The following is a 25,461-nucleotide window of genomic DNA, read 5'->3' as shown; positions in this document are numbered from 1 at the left end:
CAGGCTCCCTGCTGAGCAGAGAGCCCGATGTGGGGCTCGATCCCAGGACCTTGGGATCATGACCTGAGCAGAAGGCAGAGGCTTTAACCCACTGAGCCACCCAGGCGCCCCGAGAAATAATTCTACTTAACAGCCTCTGGGACTAGTATTAACATTTTGAGAAATGTCGAGCTGAATTTTAAATGTCTTGATCCTTCATGAATGCTCTATACCATCTTCCATGAGCTACCTGTACCTTTTAAAATAAATACCCCTAAGCAAGTTGCAATGATAAAAGTCTCATAATTGCATGGTGGAAATATCTTAAAGCATTTTTGTTTTATCCCAGTATTCTTATATTCCAGCTTTACTAATACTAATTGAGTGTAATTCTTAGTGCTACTCATAAGCTGTAATATCATTTATTTAAGAGACTTATTGGTTTTAACAGGAAAGGTGCTAATGCCCAGAACTTTCAACTCAAAACAGTTTCCTCCTCCTCCTTTTTTTTTTCCCCCATGAGTAAGATCAGGCTTCATAATGCATGCCGTTTGCTAACTCTACATAGACAACAGTACAGGTTGCAAAAGTTTCTTTTTGGTTAGTTTAACATTAAATGATATTGATACTGGGTTTTGGGGTTTTCTTTTCACTAAACAAAGTATCTGAAATAATTCTTTTCAAATAACTTTTTCTTGTATTTTTAAGGTTAAACTTTCCAGTTTGAATTTAGATGATCATGCAAAGAAGAAACTCATTAAACTTGTGGGAGAGCGATACTGCAAGACTACAGATGTACTTACCATCAAAACAGACAGGTAAAGAAAAGTTCAGCCAATTGGTCATTGTGTTGTTTTTATTGGTCATTGTGTTGTTTTATTATCTTCCAGTCTTCTGGCAGTCCTTTCCTTAAGAAATGACATTGAAAATCAGGGTATACATAAACAATGAATTCTGGTACACTGAAAAGAAATTAAAACAATAAAAAAAAATCGGGGTAGCCTTATACATCAACATAAACTAACGTATTAGGTCAGTGAAGTTGTCCCATTCATGTTTTTATTTATTTTATTTTTTCTTAAAGATTTTATTTATTTGACAGAGAGAGACACAGTGAGAGAGGGAACACAAGCAGGGGGAGTGGAAGAGGGAGAAGCAGGCTTCCCACCAAGTAGGGAGCCCGATGCAGGGCTCCATCCTAGGACCCTGGGATCATCACCTGAGCCAAAGGCAAACACTTAACAACTGAGCCACCCAGCCACCTACATTTCATGTGTTTAATATCTTCACACTAGTCTACTGTTGCTGTCCTCTTTATGGACATGGAGAGGCTTGCCTAACTGCCTAGTTAAATTATTATTGTTATTTTTCAGTCTGGATTCTAATATATCCATGTGAATAAGACTCAGGGAAGATGTTAGAAGAGAACAAAAGTGTGATTAGCTAGTGATTAAGGTTTAAACTGATTTTTACAAAGTCAAAGATCTTTCAGTTCAAAATTTAAATGATTAAATACAGAAATTTAATTTACCCAGGCAATTTTGTAAATAAGAATTTTAGTGAATTTGCTTCATAAAAACAGTATTAAATTTACCTCTTATGAATTTATAAATTGTGTTATTTGAGGTGAAGAAGGGTTATTGGTATGTTTTTACAAAAGGGTTATTTTATTTCTGTTTCTGGAAGGCGGGGAAGGGTAGAAGGAAAGGGGGAGAGAGAGAATCTTAAACAGGCTCCATGCCCACCACGGAGCCCAACACGGGGCATGATCTTGTGACCCCAAGATCGTGACCTGAGCAAAATCAAGAGTCAGACACTTAACTGACTGAGCCCCCAGGTGCCCCAGGATTATTTTATTTTTATCTTACTATATTTGGCTGTTTCTGAATTATGTCAAAATATAAAGACCTGCCTTTAGAGAAAAGCAAGTGGGCAGATATCTTCTCTCCCTTCCCATTCTAGTTTCAAAGCTCTTGGAAGTCATTTAAGTTTTATGTCCTCCTTCTTAATGGTGAGAAGTAGTAGTATGGCATATATAAATGAAGGCAATAATGAGGGGTGGAAAAAACTTGGGAACCCTGGTTTTAGAGTATTATAGTATGGGGGAAAATAGATTTGAGATATATTAGTAATATTCTTTTTTACTGTCTTTAGAAAATGTAAAATAAGGTTGAGTTTTTAGTTTGTGCAGCTTAAAAAATTACTTTTAATGTGTTGCTCTTTGAAATTCTGTAAGTATCTGACAGAATTTTTCCCTAAGTTTTCCAGTGTTGGTGGGTGTGGGTGTGTGTTTATGGTAGCAACTATTTAGAGAACTATTAAACCTAAATATGTAGAATAAGCAGAGTACTGTTAAAGTCACTTGTCATGTGATGGTTTTGTTTTTTTTTTTTTAAGATTTTATTTATTTAATTGACAGAAAGAGGGAGAGAGTGAGTCCAAGCAGGGGGAGCAGCAGGCAGAGGGAGAAGCAGGCTCCCCACTGAGCAGAGTCCAACATGGGACTCCATCCCAGGACCCTGGGATCATGACCTGAGCCAAAGGCAGATGCTTAACTTACTGAGCCACCGATATGCTCCTGTCAAATGATGATTTTATTTTATATTTAAAGAAATTGGAATTAATGATTTCTAAAAGCTTAATTTGTTATCTCATTTTTTTTTTTAAGATTTTATTTATTTATTTGACAGACAGAAATCACAAGTAGGCAGAGAAGCAGGCAGAGAGAGAGAAGGGGAAACAGGCTCCTGCTGAGCAGAGAGCCCTATGTGGGGCTCGATCCCAGGATCCTGAGACCATGACCTGAGCCGAAGGCAGAGACTCAATCCACTGAGCCACCCAGGCGCCCCTGTTATCTCATATTTATATAGAAGTTTTATCTAGTATTAGGTCATTAATTCTATTTTAAATACAACAACTTCAGTATAGCATTGAATAGTATAGCTTATTTTTTTTAAAAACTTGGCTCTGGAGAAATCAAGATGAACGTTTTGATTAGCCACTGTCTTTAGTCTATCTCTATTTTTAAAATGAACTCAGTAGATACACTCACACTGTCCAGCAGACTCTTAGCCCCAAGATTGTGAAGGGCACTTGGATTGGACACAGTCATATTAAAAATAGTGTAAAACTATTATCAGATACAAATAACTCCCATTAGTGATGAAAACAAAGAGAAATAAAAGGTAGGATATTCCCTGAATATAGAGAATACCTGAATCTAAGTTATCCTTTGTATTTAGTGTTTGTATATTTTGCAAATTATTTTATGTACTGAATTTTTAAAATTTTGACTTCTTCTCTCTCTTTCTCTTACAGGTGCCCTTTAAAGAGACAGAATTATGATTATGCACTCTATCTGCTAACAGTTTTATACCATGAGTCTTGGGTAAGTGATTGTGTGTGAATGTTTAATAATTTTGTCAGGATAATTTAGATGGTGTTAACATTTCAAAACAGTCTGTGACAGTTAGTCGGTTGAGGATTTAATGAACCACTAAACTACAGATGAAATGTTATAAATAATTTCTACTGACATTGAAATTGAGGACCTTGAAATAGATTATGCAGTCCATCTCAGTTCCATCTTACAGAAATCAGATGACCAAATACTAAATGCCTTTAAAATTCAGAGTTTCTGTCTTCGTTTAGAAGATCTGAATTTTTTTTTTCTTTTGTTTGACTTTGGCTGAAAGTTATCAAAGTTATAGAAGGGAGTTCATCTGTATAACTCAAGAATTTAGAATGCATCCTGCTGTTCAAATAAACTTCATAACAAAGCCCCAAAACTTTATAGAAAGGTATTTTAAATATTTATTAAAATTTTTAGTTAACACATAGCCTTTTGTGTGAACATTTCACTAGTTTACATTAGGGACAATTAAGGGCAATTATTTATTTAATTTTAGTATTAAAAATAGTCTTGTGTCTGAGTTTTTTGAGATTTAATACAGGCATACACATTTATTTATAAGGAAGTTTTTGCTTGAGCATCAACTTACTAATTTAAAGTTGGTATCTAATAGTTTGGGTAACTCAAAGTTTTAAATATTATTTTTAAAAATTAAAATAATTTAAAATATGCATAAATTAATTTTTTTGCAGCTTGCCTAACAGACATGGGACTCAGTAGTATTTTCTATTAGGAACATATGAAGGAATGGAAATAGGAGAGTGTCACTCTCTTTAGATGTTTGAAGGACTTCATATTAAAGAAAGGTTAGATTTGTTTTTCATGACTTTTAGGTATTACAACAAGGTAAAAGCAATAGAGAAACAGACTTTGTCACTGAGTACAAACTTTCTAAGAGAGTCCTCTAAAGATGGAGTGTGCTACTTTTAATTGGTAGAGAACATTCCATCCTTTGGCTACTTAATGGAGATATGGTGGTGAAAGGATCACTCTCTGTGGATAGATAGTTGGATTAGATGCCCTTGGGAATCTCCTGCCATCCCTGAGTTGTTGTAATTGAGTAAACACATGCAACCATTCTCCAGACTGCTCACAGCATTCTCTTCATAATAACAGTAAAACTGTAGCACAAGAGCTTAAGTGGAAAATAAAAGAAAAGGAAATTTTGTTGCCAGGTTACTAAAGAACAAAAAGTAGCTGGTAGCTTTTCTCTTCTGAGGTATTCTAATTATCATACTTTATCCAGATTTTCTAGTTCCTGGCTTCAGGAGCAACATCATAATAGCAGTTAATCTCTCTTTCCTGTCAGTTGATTTTATAAATGCCTTTGGCTTAATGTAATTAAGTTCTCTTTTGAACCAGCAACATGATTGAATTAGCTATAGCTCTATGGCTGATCCTGAAAGAGTTAATACCAAACAATAAAAACTGACCAGTTTTGAGTCTCTTTTGCCAGCAGCCTGTAAATTGAATTTGCCCCAAAGGAAATGACAGGCATAAATAAATTCAGTGAAAGTTGACTTACTGGATTCTTTCTGTGGTTCCATGACATAGAATCCAAACAAGTTTGTATTCTGGATTCACACAAGTAGCCTTTGATCTTTAATGCTATTTACTTTGATGCCAGAATAAGTGGCCACATACATCTGTCCTAAACAGATATAATTAAATAATTTCTGTATTAAACTTGGCTCTTAATCCTTTCTAAATAAGTACCATCAATGAAGAAGCTTTAAGAGAATGCAGATGAGCCGTGAAATTTTGCAGAGCTGGTGGAACAGAATTTTTATTGAATTGAAGTTCTTTTTTCCTTCACTTTCCTTCCTTTCTGGAATTCAGACTTGAAATTGAAGTTACCAAACTGGTATTTAATCAAATATTTAGAGAACCCCCTTTTAATCCATTTCTTTTTAACTAGTTTCGGAGTATTTAATACCTAAAAGTAAGCTGCTCTTAATTTTCTGGCTTTTTAACCTTTTTGTGGAGGTTACCTCTAAGTGTTGAGAGGAAAGTAGTTGATTTTATGTAGCACACAGTTCGGAAACTTCTATGAAAACGTGTTCATCAAGACTTGAGGATAAAGAAATTTACTACTGTATGCTATTCAAACAGTTTAACTTTGGAAGTATCAAAGTAAATGTTGAAAAGCATAGATTTCACATACCGTAGACTTCAAGCAGTGAGTTAAAGAATGGTTATGGCAGTGCTAGGAGGTGATGAGACATGCTTTAGACCATTTATCCTTCCACAGTTCAAAGAAGGAAAGAGAGTTGTAGAAATTTGTTTCAGTCTTTCAGTATGACATGTTGTTAGCATAGGAGTGAATTAACTTTTATCCTTTGGAACCTGATTGACCTGGATTTGAATTCCATTACTTCCTATGTAGCTTTGGCCAGCTATTTGGCCTCCTAGGTTCACTTTTCTTCTAAGTGTTTTTGGGTAGAATTTGCATGAAATGTCTGGCAGGTAGCAGGCTCTCAGTAAATGGTGGCTATTAACATTATTGTTAATACTAAAAGGAAGAAAGATTTGTCTTTGGATTTCAAATTAATTTATTCCCATTTAACTTGACAGAGACTTTATATAGGTAATCAGATCTGTACCCTGTTGTATTTGAATTTTTAGAACAGGTATCCTTCTCAGCATTCTGACATGCTGATAATAACAAAACTTCCTAGATTTTAACTTCGTGCCATGATATTCTTTAAAGCTTCCACAAGTAATTTGGTTAAGAAATGATCAGATGAAACATTTTGTAAAATGATTTGCACAAAAGATAGACACTGGGGGAAGAAAAAAAACACTTACTTTATAGAGATCTGAAATCAAATTCCAAGGATTCTTGAATAATTTGATATTTAATTACTAAAAGTTCCTTTTTTAAATTTGAATTTTCAACTGTCTTATGTGGATTCCATGATAGTCTTATTGCTAGTCAAAAATACATCTAGCTTTATACTAAATTGGTTCTGGAAAGGCACATAACAAACTTCTGAGTCGGGTAATTTCAGACTCAGAGTTCATTTTTTTTTTTTAAGATTTTATTTATTTATTTAACAGAGAAAGATCACAAGCAGGCAGAGAGACAGGCAGAGAGAGAGAGAGAGGAGGAAGCAGGCTTCCCACTGAGCAGAGAGCCCAATGTAGGGCTCGACCCCAGGACCCTGGGATCATGACCTGAGCCGAAGGCAGAGGCTTTAACCCGCTGAGCCACCCAGGCGCCCCTCAGAGTTCATTTTTGAAGTAAAGAGTTCATGTCAAAGTAAGAAGTTCAGGGGCAGTGGGGTGGCTCAATTGGTTAAGCATCTCTTTTCAGCTCAGGTCATGATCCCAGGATCCTGGGATTGAGCCCCATGTTAGGCTCCCTGCTCTGTGGAGATCCTGCTTCTCCCTTTCTCTCTATCTCAAATAATAAAATCGTTAAAAAAAAAATAGTTCATTTTTAAAGCAGACCTTATCGCAGACGTATCTGATAATGAAGAGTCCTTTTGCAGCTCCATCATCACCATTTAATGTTTGGTCTGTGAGTTCCTTATGATGTGTGGAATACATGGAATGCACGTATATTTCCAGGTGATAGTAAAGAACTCTTTTTTTTTTTTTTAAAGATTTTATTTATTAATTTGACAGAGAGAAATCACAAGTAGATGGAGAGGCAGCCAGAAAGAGAGAGGGAAGCAGGCTCCCTGCTGTGCAGAGAGCCCGATGCGGGACTCGATCACAGGACCCTGAGATCATGACCTGAGCCGAAGGCAGTGGCTTAACCCACTGAACCACCCAGGCGCCCCAGTAAAGAACTCTTGAATGATGTTTGTAATGTTGTGTACTCTTTCCTGCATTCAGCAGTAATTTTGTCTTGTGTACCACGTACAGTGCTAGGTATTGCTCAGACTATGAAAGTGAAAGAGCTCTGCCTTTAGGTACCTTTATTTCTGGAGAGAACCAGTAAGTTATAACGTAGTCTGTTTCACTCAGTAACGGAGGTAGGAACACGGTGTTGTGAGAGCCACTGATGAGTATTAATTCTCCCTGGAAGCTTCACAAGAACTGGTGACTGGTTTTGGAAGATAAATAGGAAGATGCAGTAGAGCAGTGGGTGAAGGACTCTGGCCTTGTGGATGTAGAGAGCCGGCGGAAGTTGGGTGTGGCCGGGGTGTAAGGCTGATAGGGCAGAGGTAAGGAGTTGAGACCAGGAAAACAAGTCAGAGCCAGGTTGTGAACAGGTTGTATGGCTTATTTACAGAGTGTAAAATTGTATCCAGAGGGCAAAATTGAGCTGAGGTAGCATTTTACTAGTTGTTTAAGAAAGTACCCCTTTCACTTTTTTAATGTTTATGAAATAGTAAACCATCCGTATAGCAAATGTCAGGTGTGCTTTCATTAAAATGAACTGTTTATTGATTGATGGGGTAAAAGTTTACTGGTTGCCTATTACTTGCTTGGTGTTGTTGCATATGGGGTTTAATATATAAGGAGGAAGACTTTGTCTTTTCCATTGAGGAACACTAGTAGAAACAAGGTTTAGTAGTAAATATTACAAAAGTGTTGTTATATAGTTTACGATGTTGTATAGGTTACTATTTAATTTTTAATTTTTTCTACTTATTGTATATCCTTCAACACTTCAGTTGATACCTGCTTTGAGCCTATTTTTTATGATATAATTGATGTATAATATTATATTTGTTTCAGGTGGTAAAGTGTAATGCTTCCATAACATATGTTATGAAATGATCACATTATGTCTAGTTAACATTCATCCACTCATCACTGCATATAGTTACAAATGTTTTTTTCTTGTGATGAGAACTTTTGAAATTTACTCTTAGTAACTTTCAAATATGCAGTACAGTATTATTAACTGTAGTCACCATGGTGTACATGACATCCCCATGATTTGCTTTCTAACTGGAAGTTTGTACCTATTAACCATCTTCACTCACTTTGCTCAACCCTAGCTTCTAGCAGCCACCAATTTGTTCTGTTGCTATACGTTGAGGTGTTTTAGATTCCACACATAAATAAGATCATATGTTATATATCTTTCTCTGACTTTTTTTCACTTAGCTTAATGCCTTCAAGAGCCATTCATGTTGTCACAGATGGTAGGAGTTCCTTTTTTTGGCTGAATAATAGTCCATAGTGTATATGTATGTATGCTTGCATACATACACACTTAACTCTTTATCGGTTTATCCATCATTGGACACAGAGATTGTTTCCATGTCTTGGCTATTGTAAATAATGTTGCAGTGAACTTGAGGGTGCAGGTATTTTTTCAAGTTAATGTTCCTTTTCTTTGGATGTATACCCAGAAGTGGAGTTGCTTGATCTTGTGATAGTTATATTTTTAATTTCTTGAGGAACTTCTGTTCTGTTTTCCACAGTGGCTGTACCAATTTACATTCCCACCAGCAGTTTTCTCCCTATCTTTATCAATACTTGTTATTTCTTGTCTTTTTGAGAATAACCATTGTAACAGGTGTGAAGTGTTCTTTCATTGTCTTTCATTGTCCTTTTGATTTGCATTTCACTGGTGACTGATGTGGAACATCTTTTCATGTGTCTTTTAGGCCATCTGTATGTCTTTGGAAAAGTGGGTATTTAGATCTTCTCATTCTCAAATTGTTTTTCTGCTTGAGTTGTTATGAGTTCTTCATATATTTTGGATATTAATTCAACAGATGAATTTGAGCCTTTTATTCTTTGCGTAACTCCTATCTCACATAAATAGCAAGTTATACTGTCTCATCTATATTGGTTCATAGGGCCCTTGACCACAGACAGTTGTGCCATGTATGACTGGAAACAGTTGACTGTTTCCCATGTGTGTTTTTGTTATTCCATGTATGTTTTGTCTTTCTGACTGATCATAAGGTCCTCATTAGCATATATCCAACCTTACTGTATTTTGTTCTTCATAGTATCTAGGTCAGTGCTATATAAGAACACTGAATGTTTAATAATAGTTGTCCATTCTTTTAGATTTCCATAGACCTTTTTTTTTTTTTTAAAGATTTTATTTATTTATTTGACAGGCAGAGATCACAAGTAGGCAGAGAGGCAGGCAGAGAGAGAGAGGAAGAAGCAGGCTCCCTGCGGAGCAGAGAACCCAATGCAGGGCTTGATCCCAGGACCCTGGGATCATGACCTGAGCCGAAGGCAGAGGCTTTAACCCACTGAGCCATCCAGGTGCCGATTTCCATAGCCTTTTGAAGTAGAAGTCTTCAAAAGTAAGGTGACAAAGTATCAAACTCCCTTTTTAGTAAAAACGTAGCATACTTGTTAGATCTTAGCAATGATTAGCTTACTGTTCTAGCTTAATGATCTATTGATAAAACTGTTAATAATCAGCAATCATAATTGTGCCCAGTTTATAAAAAATATCTTTGCAACAGTTTGAGATACTTAATTTTCATGGGTGTATGATTTATGTGTAGATTAGGTTTGCTTTTCATTTGATTATGTTTTCTCAAATATTTACAAAGTATTCTTAATTCCTTATTGTTTTGGAAGTTTTCCACAAACATTTGCTTCTATGAGTTTATTTCCTGATGCTAATTTATATTTGACTATGGTAGTATCCTCTGTATTATAGAAAAATAATGGCTGCTGTAACAGGGTACATCTTTTCAATGTGAAATGTATTTATGCATAAACTTCTGAGTAATCTAATTATGCATAAACTAATATTACAGTGTTTATTAAAGAAAAAAATAACTAAATACATTAATTGGATTCCCATGATGAGTCTGAGCATTTGTAGTAGAGCAGTAACAATAAAGAGTGCTTACTTGCTACCTTTTCCTTGATTCCAGGCAAATAGCACATCTGGCCTTTATTTAATTTATTTTTATTTTTGTTATTGTTATTGTTATTTTTAGAGAGGGAGCAGAGAGGAGAGAAAGAATCTTTTTTTTTTCTTTTTCTTTTTTATAAACATATAATGTATTTTTATCCCCAGGGGTACAGGTCTGTGAATCGCCAGGTTTACACACTTCACAGCACTCACCATAGCACATACCCTCCCCAATGTCCATAACCCCACCCCCCTTTCGGAAACCCCCTCCCCCCAGCAACCTTCAGTTTGTTTTGTGAGATTAAGAGTCACTTATGGTTTGCCTCCCTCCCAATCCCATCTTGTTTCATTCATTCTAGGAAAGAAAGAATCTTAAGCAGGCTCCAAATCTAGCACCCAGCCAGATGTGGGGCTTGGTAGCACAGTCCTGAGATCATGACCTGAGCCAAAATCAAGAGTTCGACACTTAACTGACTGAGCCACCTAGGCTCCCCTTGGCTTTCGTTTTAAAAGAAATTTTTAGTCTTGCTCCAGGAGTCACCTGTGTCTCTTTCTTTTTTACCTTTGCTTTCCAAATGATCACCCTGGATAAAAATAAAAAGGAAACCAAAAAGGGGATGAGGAGTGAGAGAGGAGCTCCATTTTTTTTTTTTTTAAGATTTTATTTATTTATTTGACATAGAGAAATAGTGAGGGATGAGCATGATGAGCAGGGGAGAGAGGGAGAAGCAGTTTCCCGCTGAGCAGGGAGCCACATGCCGGTCTCCATACGAGGATCCTGGGATCATGACTTGAGCCGAAGGCAGACGCTTATCTGATTGAGCTGCCCAGGTGCTCTGAGGAGCTCCATTTTTAAAAAGTGCTTTAAAATGGTGTCTTTTTTCTGAACACAATAGTGTTTAGTGTGTCCATCCATTTTAAATTAGTACTGACTTTGAAGATCAGGAATCAGATTTATCTGTTACAACCTCTTCATGATATAAATTGAGAAATCAAGATTTAGAGAGATACATAGTTTTTCTCAAGTTTACAGAGTTTGTTGGCTGAGGGACTCGAGACTTGAACTGCAGCTTCAAAGTTCATATTCTTCCCATGGTATCATATTTAGTGTTATTCAACTTTGACTTCCATTAAAACAGACTATTAAATAAGAGATGAAATCAAATCTGCACTTTAGCTGCTAGCTTACTATGTTCTCAAACTGAACAATTGAGAGTTGAAAATTTATTTCCAGGGCACCTGGGTGGCTCAGTTGGTTAAGCTTCTGGCTTCAGCTCAGGTCATGATCCCAGTGTCCTGGGATGGAAAGCCCTTTATTAGGCGCCCTGCTCAGGGGCGAGCCTACTTTTCCCTCTCCCTTGGCCTCTCCCCCTGCTTGTGCTCTTTCTCTCAAATAAATAAAATCTTTTTAAAAAAAGAAAAAAGAAAGAAAATTTATCCCCCTAACCTGTTTTCAGGTAGTGGTTGCATTAGACTCACCTGGGAAGCTTTTTTTAAATGACGGATCCATGAACTCTACATAATTAACATCTCTAGTGGTGAAACTCAGGAAGGTTTCATTTTAAAGTCTCCACAGAGGAGTCTGATATAAGTTCTGATTGTGAATAATTTCCCCAATCTTTGAGTCTTCTTAATAAAGAAACTACACAGAAGGCTGGTATATCTCTTTTAAGATGGTTTTTGTATATGTGTCTAGTATCAGTTAGTTGAGTGACCGCCTTCAGCTCAGGTCATGATCCTGGAGTCTCAGGATTGAGTCCCACATTGGGCTCCCAGCTCCACAGGGAGTCCGCTTCTTCCTCTGACCATCTACCCTCTCATGCTCCCTCTTACTTGCTCTCTCTCTCAAATAAATAAATAAGATCATTAAAAAAAAAAAAAAGAAGAAGGGCAAAAAAATTTGTCCATGATACAGACTTTTTTGACTTGATGTGTTAGGCAATAGGCAGCTGTTCTGTATTCTTGGATGATGGCACAATTAAGGTGACACTTCTCTTTGCTGTCAGGGAAAACATCATATTACATCCTTTAAAAATATTTTCTCTTCCTGTTGCCTACTGCTACCACTCTGAGTCTTCATCATCTTTTAACTATAAACGCCTTATTGATTTTCCCATCCCGTCTATCTTCTGGATTTCTGTTAAAGTAATTGTTTCTAAAAAGCAAATCTATTGTGTCATATTGCTTTATAAAGTCCTTCAGTGAGTGGTTCCCTATTACCCAGGATAAAATCTAACCTACATAGCCTGTCCACAACAGTTTGCCACCTCATTACCAGTTCTCAGGAAATATAAGCTATGTATTCTGTATCTCAGCCGTAATGAACATAATGTGTTCTTTTATAACTTTACATATGCTGTTCTTTCTGCTTATGATTTTTTTTTCAAATTGATCAGCCTTGCCGATTCATATGAATCTTTTAATACACTTCAGATGTAGCCCGTCCTAGAAGTTATCAGTGTATCCTTTCCTCCTCCTCCTGTTAGCATTCTTCTTATTGCTTCTATGGTAATTGTCTGACTGACCCTGTTAGACTGTGAGATTACTGAGGAGAAGGACGTATCTTTCATTTATTGTTGCATTCCCAACCCCGAGTACAATGTCTGACAAAATAGCATTCAGTAAATTTTTAAAAAACCAATCTGAATTAAATCGAGTTCCTTGACATACTCAGTTAAACATTTGGCCATGGTAACTGAAAGAATTGGCAGTAGTCTTTCTTTTTTTAAAAAATCCACTATGGATATTTACCTCTTCTTATTTTTTATGATTTTCAAATAACTTGAATTTTCTTCTAATGCTTAAACTGTTTTTTCCTCATGTAGCACAATGCCTTACTTATAATCATGAGAAGTGGAATATTACTGTGATTCATGTTCTAGGCAAAGGGAGCTGTAATTAAGATGGTAAAAGGTGACAACTTTGTGTGTTCAGTGGAACAGCTATTTCTTTGCCTTCTGTTACATCAGAATACACTGACCAATGCATGGAATGCAGTGTTTTTCTTTGTATTGAATTTATGCTTACAAGAGGACAAAAAGGTGATAGATGCAATTAAATTATTCTTTTGTTCTTTATATTCTTTTTTACAGTGTATCTGTGTTCCTTGGAATATGTTGTTCTGACACTAAAAAGCAGTATGATTTGGCAAATTATTTAATGGGTCTGGGCTTCAGTTTTTGGTCTATAAAGCAGATAGTAATAGTACTACCTCATAGGGTTGTTGTGGAAGTTAAGTGAATTATTGTATGTATGGTGCTGACATACGTAGTAAGTATTCTAAAGTAAGTATTCTAATAGCTATATTCATCCCATGCTGCTTTCCTCACCTTGGCCTCCATTCAGTTCCGTGATTATACTGAGGTCTTTGCTATCTCCAGGTCTTTCTGGATGCTCTTTTCTCTGCTGGGGTTGCAGTCTTCCATTTGATTGGCTCCCACTCAACTCCAGGTTTCCTACTAGACTGGCAATTGCAGGACAGCACAGTGTGTGCCTGGCAGGGTAGTTGTGCAATAAAGATTTATTGAGCAAACGAATAATTGAGGCTTTGTAGAAAGGAGAACAGATCGTGTAGAATGAAAGGTTGCTTCCTCTAGGGTTGTAGTCAGAGCAGGTTCTCTCGTTGTAGGCAGGGAAGAAAAAAGAGAGCCCAGATATGTGTATATGTATTATAGACACACTCATACAAATTAAATGCTAAAATTATAAATGTTTAGTGGTTGAAGTATTAAAATAGGAGTCTATAGGTTAATCAAACTCTGCCTAAATGGTGATCAATTTAAGCTTAGTGATATTTTTAATTGCCACCCAGTAATTTGAAGATGATATTATTTATACTTTAAAATTAATATATTGCAGCTACACTTCAAAAGAAGAAACTCTTGAGGCACCTGGGTGGCTCAGTTGGTTAAGCATCTCCCTTCAGCTCAGGTCATGATCCCGGAGTCCTGGGATCAAGCCCTGCATTGGGTTCCCTGCTCAGCCAGGAGTCTGCTTCTCTCCCTGCCCCTTACCCCACTCATGCTCTCTATCTCTTTTGCTCTTTCTCTTGCTGTCTTTCAAATAAATAAACAAAATCTTTGGGGGTGCCTTGGAGAGAGACTGGTTGATGAGTACGTGAGAGTTTATATAGTGCTATCTCTTTTGTATGTGTTTGAAATTTTCTGTAATAGACTCCTTTAAATCACAAAAACAAAATGTATTTAGCCTCATAGAAAATGATTAACTTAGAGGTGCCTGGGTGGTTCAGTCAATGGAGTGTTGGACTCTTGATTTTTGGCTCAGGTCATGATTTCAGGGTCATAGGATCAAGCCCCCAGTTGGGCTCCGTGCACAGCACTAGGTTGGCTTGTCCCTCTTCCTCTGCTCCTCCCCCTGCTAGCATGTGCCCTTTCTCTCTAAAAAAAAGAAAGAAAGAATTAGGAAAAAAAGAAAAGAAAAGAATTAGCTTATAAATTGGATTTTGGGGGCACCTGGGTGGCTCAGTGGGTTAAAACCTCTGCCTTCGGCTTAGGTCATGATCTCAGGGTCCTGGGATCAAGCCCTGCAACAGGCTCCTTGCTCGGCGGGGACCTGCTTCTCTCTCTGCCTGCCTCTGCCTACCTGTGATCTCTGTCTGTCAAATAAATAAATAAAATCTTTTTTAAAAAATTGGATTTTGTTCCACTACATTATTATTGTATTTGAATAATGAGGATTTTTTTGTGTGTTTTTTATTTCATCAGCAGATGCCTAATACGAACAAGCATAGGTACCCTTTTTCTAAAATACTTGGATATGAAAACATTCATTTTTAGCCAGGGTACCTGGAGACATCCTGCTTCTCCCCGTACTGCCTAGCACATGGTGGGTTCTCAGGAAATGTTTTGTGAAAGAGTATGCAGGAGCAGTCACAGACCGAAAGGGAGTTTTGTCTGTTGAGCTCTTTCATTGCAATTTATTTGTTGAAGAAATCTTGGGCTCTTGTTTGCTGTGGGCTTTCCCATCATTTGAATTCTGCTGATTGTATCAACATACTATAATTTTTTAAGTTGATAGTTGTATCTAGAGCTTCATCAGATTCTATTTTGACTTTTTAAAAACTACTGTGTAATTAGTATTGTGCTCTTCCATCAGGAAGTCTATGGTATCAGATTATTTTTGTGAAATTTAACACTATTAGTTCTTTAAGTTTGAAGTTATAGAAAAATTATGTTTTAGATGGTGAAAATTATAGGCTTTTAAATAAACTTATTTGGGGCGCCTGGGTGGCTCAGTGGGTTAAAGCCTCTGCCTTCGGCTCAGGTCATGATCCCAGAGTCCTGGGATCGAGCCCCGCATTGGGCTCTCTGCTCAGCGGGGAGCCTGCTTCCTCCTCTCTCTCTGTCTGCCTCTCTGCCTGCTTGTGATCTGTCAAATAAATAAATAAATCTTTTAAAAAATAATAAATAAATAAATAAACTTATTTAAGAAAATAGATCCAGACTAAATTTCCCAAAATTTGTTATTGCAAACTTAAAAAATAAGTTTTGATTTTTATTTGTATAAGACATTGTCTTATTCCATTTAGGTTGCTATAACACAGTACCACAGACTGGTCTGTTTATAAACAAAAGAAATTTGTTTCTTGTTTTTTTGAAGTTTGAGATATCTAAGATCAAAGCATTGGCAGGTTGGGTGTCTAGTGAGGGCTCACTTCCTGTTTCATAAACAGCTATCGTTTTGCTGTCTCCTCACATGGCAGAAGGGGCAAGGGTTTTCTCTGGAAGCTCTTTCACAAGGGTGTTAATCTCATTCATGAGGGCTCCACCTCATGACCTATGCATCTCCCAAAGACCCCACCTCCAATGCCACCATTTGGGAGTTCCATTCCAACAAGAATTGAGGGTGGGCATTGCGGGGGCGGAGACCCAAGCATTCAGTCTATAAGAAATATGTTAAGAGTTATCCTCCAAAGATTTGTTGGAACTTGTTAAGTAGAATCCTTGGGAATCTTGGAGTTATATCATAAAATCTAAAAAGATTTCAGAATCTCATAGTTATAATCCCATAGTACAGATCTGATATGTATAGCAATGTAGTTTTGTGTTGGTCTGTTTTGGCATTCATTAATTCTGACTTCTGCTCTATCTAGACTGTTATTAATCCCATCCAGCTCTTCCTTAGGCATAGCCTTCAAGGCTTTTGATTGGGAACTTGGTTAATCAACTTCTATATCTGCTGTAGAGTCATTTGTACTTTTCAGAAGTTTTGAGCTTAGCTTGGTAACCTCTAACCTTGAAACAGAATCTGGTAGATGTTTTAAAAGGGTGATTGGGGTAGGGGGTGCCTGGGTGGCTCAGAGGGTTAAGCCTCTGCCTTCAGCTCAGGTCATGATCTCAGGGTCCTGTGATCAAGTCCCACATCGGGCTGTCTGCTTGGCAGGGAGTCTGTTTCCCCTTCTCTCTCTCTGCCTGCCTCTCAGCCTACTTTTGATCTCTGTCAAATAAATAAATAAAATCTTAAAAAAAAAAGGGTGATTGGTTGTGCATTTAAAACACACTTCTTCCTTCTAGTGCGACTTTGTCTCCTAAACATTCTGAGATTATGGGGGATTTTACTTTGCTTTTTAGAGGTGTGATTATGATTTCCCAGCTTCTCCATAAGTAACCCCAGAACTAAAACCAGTCATGTTTGGGATTCTTCACTTCCAGTCTGTTTTATAGAGCCCTGTGTAACAGCTCAAATTTCACGTATTCCTCTATACCCAAGAAGAATCCTGCATTTGCCAAGTGCCAGTCTTTTACAGAATTGGAAAATGCCCTCAGGAAAGAAAATGTTTAAGGATTTTCAGAAGGATCCTTCTCACATCCTTGCAGCCTGGAATTCACATTCGTCTAGTCATCACTGATTCTGTAACTCTGATATCTTTTTTTTTTAAGATTTTAAAATTTATTTTAGAGAAAGAGTGAGAGTGGGGGAGGGGCAGAAAGAGAGGGATTCCCAAGTAGACTCCCTGCTGAGGAGGAAGCCCTACTGGGGGCTCCATCCCAGGACCCTAAGATCATCACCTGAGTTGAAATCAAGAGTTGGGTGTTTAACTGACTGAGTCACCCAGGTGCCCCAAGGATTTTATATTTATACCTCTTAGAAATGAAAAATATTCTAACGTGACAAGTAGTATGGACAGTATTACTGCCTTTATATCATTGACAAAGATTAAGATGTTTTAGAATAGCTTCCTAATATATCATTTATAGAACAGCATCTCTTTTAGTTAGTTCTGTTCTCTCTTCAATGACAAGCTCTATTTGGTTGTTACTCATCTGTGAAAGCTTATACATTAATGAGTAGTAAAGATTTCCCTCAAAAAGTAAATAAATTGATAATAATTAGCTTTTACTTTTCCTGCTTGAAAAACAGAGACATTCTAAAGATGCTGTAAAGATATTTTCTTTCATTTAACTCAGGACTTCAAAAAAGTAAATTTCTTTTTCTTGACAAGAATGCTATTTTGTGTGCGTGTATGTGTGTCTGTGTTTTCTAATCTACATCTGATTAGACATAAAATGCCTATATCCGAAGGAGACTGCAGGAAAACTGGAGATAACTTAGTAAGAATAGGCAATTAATTGGGAAAATTTAATCAGTGATAGCATTTATCAAGAAGACATGAAGTTACAAGAATCACGAAAAACATTACCTTTATATCAGGGATAAGAAATAAAGACCTCTTGTTTCTTTAACTATTTTATCTAAACATTATAAAAATAATGATACAATTTTGTGAGTGGGAATAATTGCAGAACATTCGAACAATTTGGTTTGTGTTTATATTTACACTGAAAGTTTCTATTTATTGTTTGATGGGGGTAGTGATGCCCTTGACATAGAAACACATTTTGTAGGTAGGCTAACAAGGATTTGAATCCCACTCTCTTTCATTCATCTTCATAAGCTATGTTTTATTCGTAGCAAGCATTTATTTAGTGTTTACTCTTAGCCAGTTGCTCTAAGTGCATGGATATTCCTTACCTATTTTATTTTATTTTTATTCCTTACCTCTTTTAATTCACAGAACAGCCCTTGGAATCACTTCTTCTGTAACACAAGTCTGTCACAGTAGTAAGTGATGAAGCTAGGATGTAAACTGAGTTCCGTAAAACACCAAAGCCCATATTAAATATTGTGTCATACCACCTCCCTGTGCGATCCTGAGCAACCACACACACACACACCCTAACTCTGTAACCCCCAAAGCTTTGGAAATTGCTAGTTTTTTCATAACTTATTTGGTGGCAAAATGAGACTTGAATGGATGAAAAACATTTACAGCCTTTGTTTATCCCATTTAGTGTGACTGCATACATGTTGCTGCAAAAATGGTGATGTATTTGATTTAGGGTGTCCTGTGGTTGATCTTCTCTGGAAATGTTAACAAAATATATGGTGTATGCACTGTATTAATTTTCTAAAATGTAAAAAATTCTGAAATCAGAAACATTCCCAGGTGGCTATGGCCCCTATTTAACTTCCATATTACTTTATTTTCTTTCTGTAGAGATGTTAACATCAAACCCAGTAGGTTTTAATAAGAATTATATGAAATAATTAACGTATGTAAGCATTTAAGGTCCGTGGCATATAAGTATTTAATTTATTGGTATTGTTACTATCATTATCTTGGAATTTATATTCAACTGTGCAGAGTTTGGATCCTAAAGTTATTAGAATTGTTGAAAACATGAGTTTTGTTTAGCTTGCAGCTGAAGCCCAACACTGCTTTGTGTCTGTGTAGGATTAGTAGGAAACTATGCCTTCTACACATTGTAGTCACTTTGACTTACCACTGGCTATTTAACACAGTATGATTTTCTCCTGTAAGTGTTTGTTATCCCTTAGTGCAGTATTTCCTAACCTTTTTTGTGTCGCTGCACACAGAGAAAAGTCTTTCCTGAGATCAGTGAAGGAAGAGGGTGCTTGTGCACCGCTGCTCCAGGGTCTCCTGGCCACCTGAGGGCCGAGAGAATCAATAGCATGGCACACTGTAACACTTTGACAAAGCAGCCTAGAATTGTGTACACCAAACATAAGCGGAAGATAAATGAAATGATGAAGATTACAGTGAATTTACTTTTGTTACCTCTTTAAGTATCTATTTCAGAATAGGTGAAAAAATCCACATAAAACTAGGTGAAAGTTATAATTTTTTAAATTGTTCATTTCTTAATTGTCTTCTAGCAGTCAAGAATGAAGTAGATTAGAATTTTTTTTAAAAAGTAAGAGGTAGATTGACTGTTTTACATAGTGCTTTATATATGTATTTGTTGGAATCTTAAGGATACTCATTTGTAAGTTAGAATTATGAAGAAACCATGACACTGTTTCATCATTTAAAGCACTTCTAAGAGTAGATAGGACCAAAGATACATTTAATTTAGGGCATTTGTTTTTTTTTAAGGGTCTGACATTTATTTTTTCCCCAAATATTACAGTAAAACGTAGGTAGGGTAGGATGATTTTGTCAGTTTTCTTTTTAATGTAAAATTCAGAGTTTGGCTGTTGGAAGTTATTTGCAACAGGCTTGTATGCACAGGATACAAGAAGTTGTTTCACATTATTCACCCACCCCGCCCCTTTGCCAAGTCTATGGGGTGAATCACAGCCAGATTAAAAAAGGAGTGTAGAGTTAATTCTCAACCAGATAATATGTTTCTAGAATGTTAGTTGAGATGTTTTCCTCAGCTATAAATTCAGGATAGGGAGGTGGGGCAAACAGTATATAGGGAGTTGTGAGTATAGCCCCTTTGGCTAAGGAATTTGAGGGTCAGGGAGACACTCCACATCCTATTGGTTTATCTTGAAGGAAAGGTTATTTAGTTTGAAGGATATAAACAGGATTTCTTTTTCTTGTGGTTCTTTGTGGAGGAGACTCTTTCCTTGCCTTCAGTTAACCCAAATGGGTTTAGCTGAGTCCATGGCATATCCAGGGGCCTATTTGTAGTTGGTGGGGCTCCTCTTTACCTTTTGAGGGATGCATTTCCTGTGCTTTTTCTCTTTTCCTTTTTTGTTTCTTAAGATTTTTTAAAATTTTTATTTATTTGATAGAGATCACAAGTAGGCAGAGAGGCAAACAGAGAGAGAGAGAGGAGGAAGCAGGCTCCCTGCTGAGCAGAGAGCCTAATGCCCCAGGACCCTGGGATCATGACCTGAGCGGAAGGCAGAGGCTTTAACCCACTGAGCCACCCAGGCACCCCTCTTGTGCTTTTTCTTTTTTCATGGACTCGAATAGTAAGGTTGGGGACAGGAGGGAGGCAGAAGTGGAAACCGACTCCTTGGTACTCACTTAATTCTGAACAGACTTGGAGCTCTGTCTGCTCAAGTTGGGGTCTTTTTCAAGAGGAGTTTTCAGAGATAAAATAATTTTGACAGCCTTACAAATCTTTCTTTTAATACTTCAGAAATGTTCTAATTTGCGGGGTTTACCACCTTCAAAAGCTTTAAGAATATTGGATGATTCTATAATAGTATATAGCTCAGAATATGTTATTTTGGAAATAAATATTGTTAATATGTTATATTATGTTAGAATATGTTAGTTTGAAAAGAATGTGGCTGGCATTCAGCACTTCATTGAACCAGGGCTTATTATTTATCAGCTGCGTTCCTTAATTTTTCACAGAATGTTACATCTTCATCTAAATCACGAATCTCAATTATATTACTATAAAACCTAACAGTGTTCCCTAAGATAGCATAGTAGTAACTTTTGTAAGAGAAAACATGTTAGTGGGGAGCCTGGGTGGTTCAGTTGTTAAGCATCTGCCTTCAGCTCAGGTCATGATCCCAGAGTCCTGGGATTGAGCCCTGTATCAGGCTCCCTGCTCCAAGGGAAGCCTGCTTTTCCCTCACCCGCTCCCCCCTGCTTCCCCTCTCTCACTGTGTCTCTCTCTATCAAATAAATAAATAAAATCTTTAAAAAAAAAAAGAAAGAAAGAAAGAAAAGAGAAAACAAGTAGTAACAAAAATTGTTTCCCTTAGAGGAATAGAAAATAAAGATAATAACAAAATAAAATTCCAGAATATATGAAGTCATTAGGACTAAAAATCATGTATTACACATGTATTTTATATTTTTATATTATTGTAATGATTGGTATTCCTTGTCATCCCCACAGGCATGTTACAAAGATAAATACAGTCTTTTCTCAACTCTTTATTATTAACCTCAGAAATGTGCAAGTGTTGATGTGTTAAGAGTTTAGGGATTAGAAAGCTGCAAAAAATGAGTTTTCTGTCTCTTTTGGGAAATAGTGTTGCTTTGTGAGTGGAATTTGCAAGCCAGATAAATTCTGTAGAGTTAGTGAGTGGTAATGTAGTAGTCACTTTACAGAGTGTGGGGTCCTGAAACAGTTGGCGCAGGTGGATAGCAGTGCTGTAAGGGAGGGAAATCAAAGTTCACATACAAAGTATCCATAGGGACTCCACATTTTGCAGATTCTCTTTCCCTAAAACAAAAACAAAACTTTGTTTTTGGATCGTATTTCTCAGATTTCAGAACTCATTTTTTTCCTTTCAGAAAACTGAAGAATGGGAGAAAGATAAGACTGAAGCAGACATGGAAGAGTATGTATGGAACAATAGCTCCTCTGAAAAAAATATTCTGGAAACACTTCTCCAAATCAAAGCTGCTGAGAAAAATCTGGATGTAAATAAAGAAGAGCTCCTTGCTACAAAAGAAGTTGAAGAGTACAAAAAGTCTGTTGTTAGTCTTAAGAATGAAGGGGACAATGAAAATACCCTTTCTCAGTACAAAGAATCAGTGAAGAAACTATTAAATCTAATGTGATTTATTTAGAAAAATCTCCTTGATTTAATTTTTATTTTATGATTTTTAAAAATCTCCTTGATTTAAAATCTCCATGATATAATTTTATAATTATCTCACTTTATATAAATTTGAAAATGCTAAAAAAAAAACCGTTTTTACACATTTCAGATTTTTTTTATTAGTTTCAGAGGCTTAGTGATTATTATTAGTTTAGTGATTCATCAGTTGCATATAACATACCCAGTGCGCATTCCATCGGTTTCCCTTTTTAATACCCATCCCCCAGTTACCTCATCACCCCACCCACCTCCCCTTCAGCAACCCTCAGTGTGTTTCCTAGAGTTCAATGTCTCTTACAGTTTGCCTTCCTGTCAATTTTCATCTTATTTTATTTTTCCTTATCTTCTCCTGTGTTCATCTCTTTTATTTCTTAAATTCCACATATGAATGAAATCATATGGTATTTGTCTTTCTCTGACTTACTTATTTTGCTTAGCATAATACTCTAATTCTATCCACATTGTTGAAAATGATAAGATTTAATTCTTTCTGAATAAAAATACTACTGTGTATATATACCTCATCTTTATCCATTCATCTGTCAGTGGACATCTGGACGCTTTCCATATTTTGGCTGTGGTGGACGTTGCTACTCTAAACATTGGGGTGAGATGCCCCTTTGGATCACTGCATTCGTATCTTTGGGGTAAATACCCAGTAATGCAGTTGCTGGTTCATAGGGTAGCTCTGTTTTCAACTTTCTGAGGAACCTCCAAACTGTTTTCCAGAGCGGCTCACCAGTTTACATTCCTACTAACAGCGTAAGAGGGTTCCCCTTTCTCCACATCTTCACCAACATCTGTTGTTCCTGACTTGTTAATTTTAGCCATTTTGACTGGTGTGAGATGGTATCTCATTATGGTTTTGATTTGTATTTCCCTCATGCTGTGTCTGCAAGCCATTTGTATCTTTTCTTTGGGGTAAAGTCTGTTGGCGTCTTCTGCCCATTTCTTGACTGGATTTTTTGATTTTTGGGTGTTGACTTTAATAAGTTTCTTTATAGATTTTGGATACTGGCCCTTTTTTTTTTTTTTTTTTTTTTAATTTTATTTACTTGACAGACAGAGATCACAAGTAGGCATATAGAAAGGGGAAAGCAGGCTCCTCGCTGAGCAGAGAGCCCGATGCGGAGCTCGATCCCAGGACCCTGAGATCATGACCTGAGCCGAAGGCAGAGGCTTTAACCCACCGAGCCACCCAGGCGCCCCGGATACTGGCCCTTTATCTGATAAGCCATTTGCAAATATATTCTCCCATTCCATAGGTTGCCTTTTAATTTTGTCAGCTATTTGCTGTGCAAAAGCTTTTTATCTTGATGAAGTCTCAATAGTACATTTTTGCTTTTGTTTCCCTTGTCTTTGGAGACATATCTAGCAAAAAGTTGTTGCAGCTGAGGTAAGGTTGCTGCCTATATTTTCTTCTAGGATTTTGACAGATTCCTATCTCACGGTTAGGTCTTTCATCCATTTTGAGTCTATTTTTGTGATGGTGTAAGGAATTGGTCCGGTTTCATTCTTCTGCATGTGGCTGTCTAATTTTTTCAGCACCATTTGTTGAAGACACTGTCTTCTTTCCATTGGACATTCTTTCCTGCTTTGTTGAAGATTAGTTGACCATAGAGTTGAGGGTCCATATCTGCTCTCTGTTCTGTTCCATTGATCTATGTGTCTGTTTTTGTGCCAGTACCATGCTGTGTTGCTGATTACAGCTTTGTAGTAGATTTTGGCTTTATTTGCTGGTCTTTTCCCAGCTCCTGTAGGTCTAAGGTTAGGTTGTGTATTTGGGACTTCTCTTGTTTCTTTCTTTCTTTCTTTTTTTTTAAAAGATTTTATTTATTTATTTGACACAGAGAGAGAGAGAGAGATCACAAGTAGGCAGAGAGGCAGGCAGAGAGAGGGGGAAGCAGACTCCCCACTGAGCAGAGAACCTGATGTGCGGCTCGATCCCAGAACCCTGTGATCATGACCCAAGCCGAAGGCAGAGGGTTTAACCCACTGAGCCACCCAGGCACCCTACTTCTCTTATTTCTTGAGAAAGGCTTATGTTACTATATACTTCCCTCTTAGGACCATCTTTGCTGTATCCCCAAGGTTCAGAACTATCCTGTTTTCACATTTATTTCCGTGTATATTTTGAGTTCTTCTCTAATTTCCTGATTGATTCTTTAATAAGGTGCTCTTTAACCAACATGTATTTGTGTTCCTTCCAATTTTTCTCTTGTGATTGAGTTCAGGTTTTAAAGCATGGTATTCTAAAAATTTGCATGGTATGATCTCAGTCTTTCTGTACCAGTTGAGGCCTGATTTTTGATGCAGTATGTGATCTGTTCAGGGGAATGTTCCATGTACACTCAAGAAGAATGTGTATTCTGTTGCTTTAAGATGAAATGCTCTAAATAGATCTCTTAAGTCCATCTGGTCTGGTGTGTCATTCAAAGCCCTTGTTTCCTTTTTCATCTGCTTAGATGATCTGTCCATTGCAGTGAGTGGGGTGTTGAAGTCTCCAACTATGATTGTATTATTATCAGTGTGTTTCTTTAATTTTATTAATTGGTTTGTACAATTGGATGCTCCCAAGTTAGGGGCATAAATATTTACAGTTGTTAGATCTTCTTGTTGGGTAGACCCTTTTATTATGATACTGTGTCCTTTTCATCTCCTATTATAGTCTTTGGTTTAAAAAGTCTAGTTTGATGTAAGGATGGCTACTCCAGCTTTCTTTTGATATTCATTAACATGATAAATGGTTCTCCACCCCCTCATGCTCAATTTGGAGGTATCTTTGGGTCTAAAATGAGTCTCTTGTAGACAGCATATCAATGGGTCTTGTTTTTTATCCACTCTGATATCATGTGTCTTTTGATTGGAACATTTAGTCCATTTACATTCAAAGTAATTACGTAGGAAGTTATACCATTGTATTTTCAGTAAAGTCACTGTTTCTGTAGATTGTCACTGTTCCTTTCTGCTGTTTGTTACTTTTGGGTTCTCTTCCCTCAAAGGATCCCCTTTAATATTTCTTACAGGGCTAGTGTAGTGGTCAAAAATTCCTTTAGTTTTTGTCTAACCTGGAAACTCTTTATCTCTCCTTCTATTCTGAATGACAACCTTGCTGGATAAAAGTATTCTTGGTTGCATATTTTTCTCATTTGGTACCCTGAATATATCATGCCAGTCCTTACTGGCCTTCCAGGTCTCTGGGCAAGTCCGCTGTCAGCTTTATGTTTCTACCATTGTAGGTTATGGACCTCTTGTCCTAAGCTGCTTTCAGGTTTTTCTCTTTATCTGAAATTTGCAAGCTTCTTTATTGTATGTCCAAACACAACTCCAAACTGAGAGTAAGGGGTTAGAGAACCATTTATCATTACCTCAATCTTTTTATTGATTTTGAGGGGGTGTCTCTGTCCCTCCTGGATTGAATGCC

At 36.9% G+C, this 25,461-nt stretch overlaps 1 protein-coding gene across 2 annotated transcripts in view; it reads left to right on the top strand.

Moving 5' to 3' along the window:
• The window catches only part of LOC309868521 (liprin-beta-1-like), a 150,768-nt gene that overhangs the window by 23,530 nt on the left and 101,777 nt on the right, over positions 1-25,461 (top strand). Inside the window, exons 6-8 of one of the 2 annotated variants that reach the window (XM_082738445.1) lie at positions 688-797; positions 3,298-3,367; positions 21,727-22,010. The exons of the other annotated variant lie outside the window; for it this stretch is intronic. Coding sequence (XP_082594571.1) covers positions 688-797; positions 3,298-3,367; positions 21,727-21,996 — 450 coding nt within the window. The 3' untranslated portion in view covers positions 21,997-22,010. Of the gene's footprint in view, positions 1-687; positions 798-3,297; positions 3,368-21,726; positions 22,011-25,461 lie in introns of those variants that run through there. 2 annotated transcript variants of the gene reach the window in all.

This window comes from Mustela nivalis (genome assembly GCF_964662115.1).
Source record: "Mustela nivalis genome assembly, chromosome: 7".
Lineage (NCBI taxonomy): Eukaryota > Metazoa > Chordata > Mammalia > Carnivora > Mustelidae > Mustela > Mustela nivalis.
Note: the sequence above shows the minus strand (reverse complement) of the source record. Positions and strands in the feature narration are given on the sequence as shown.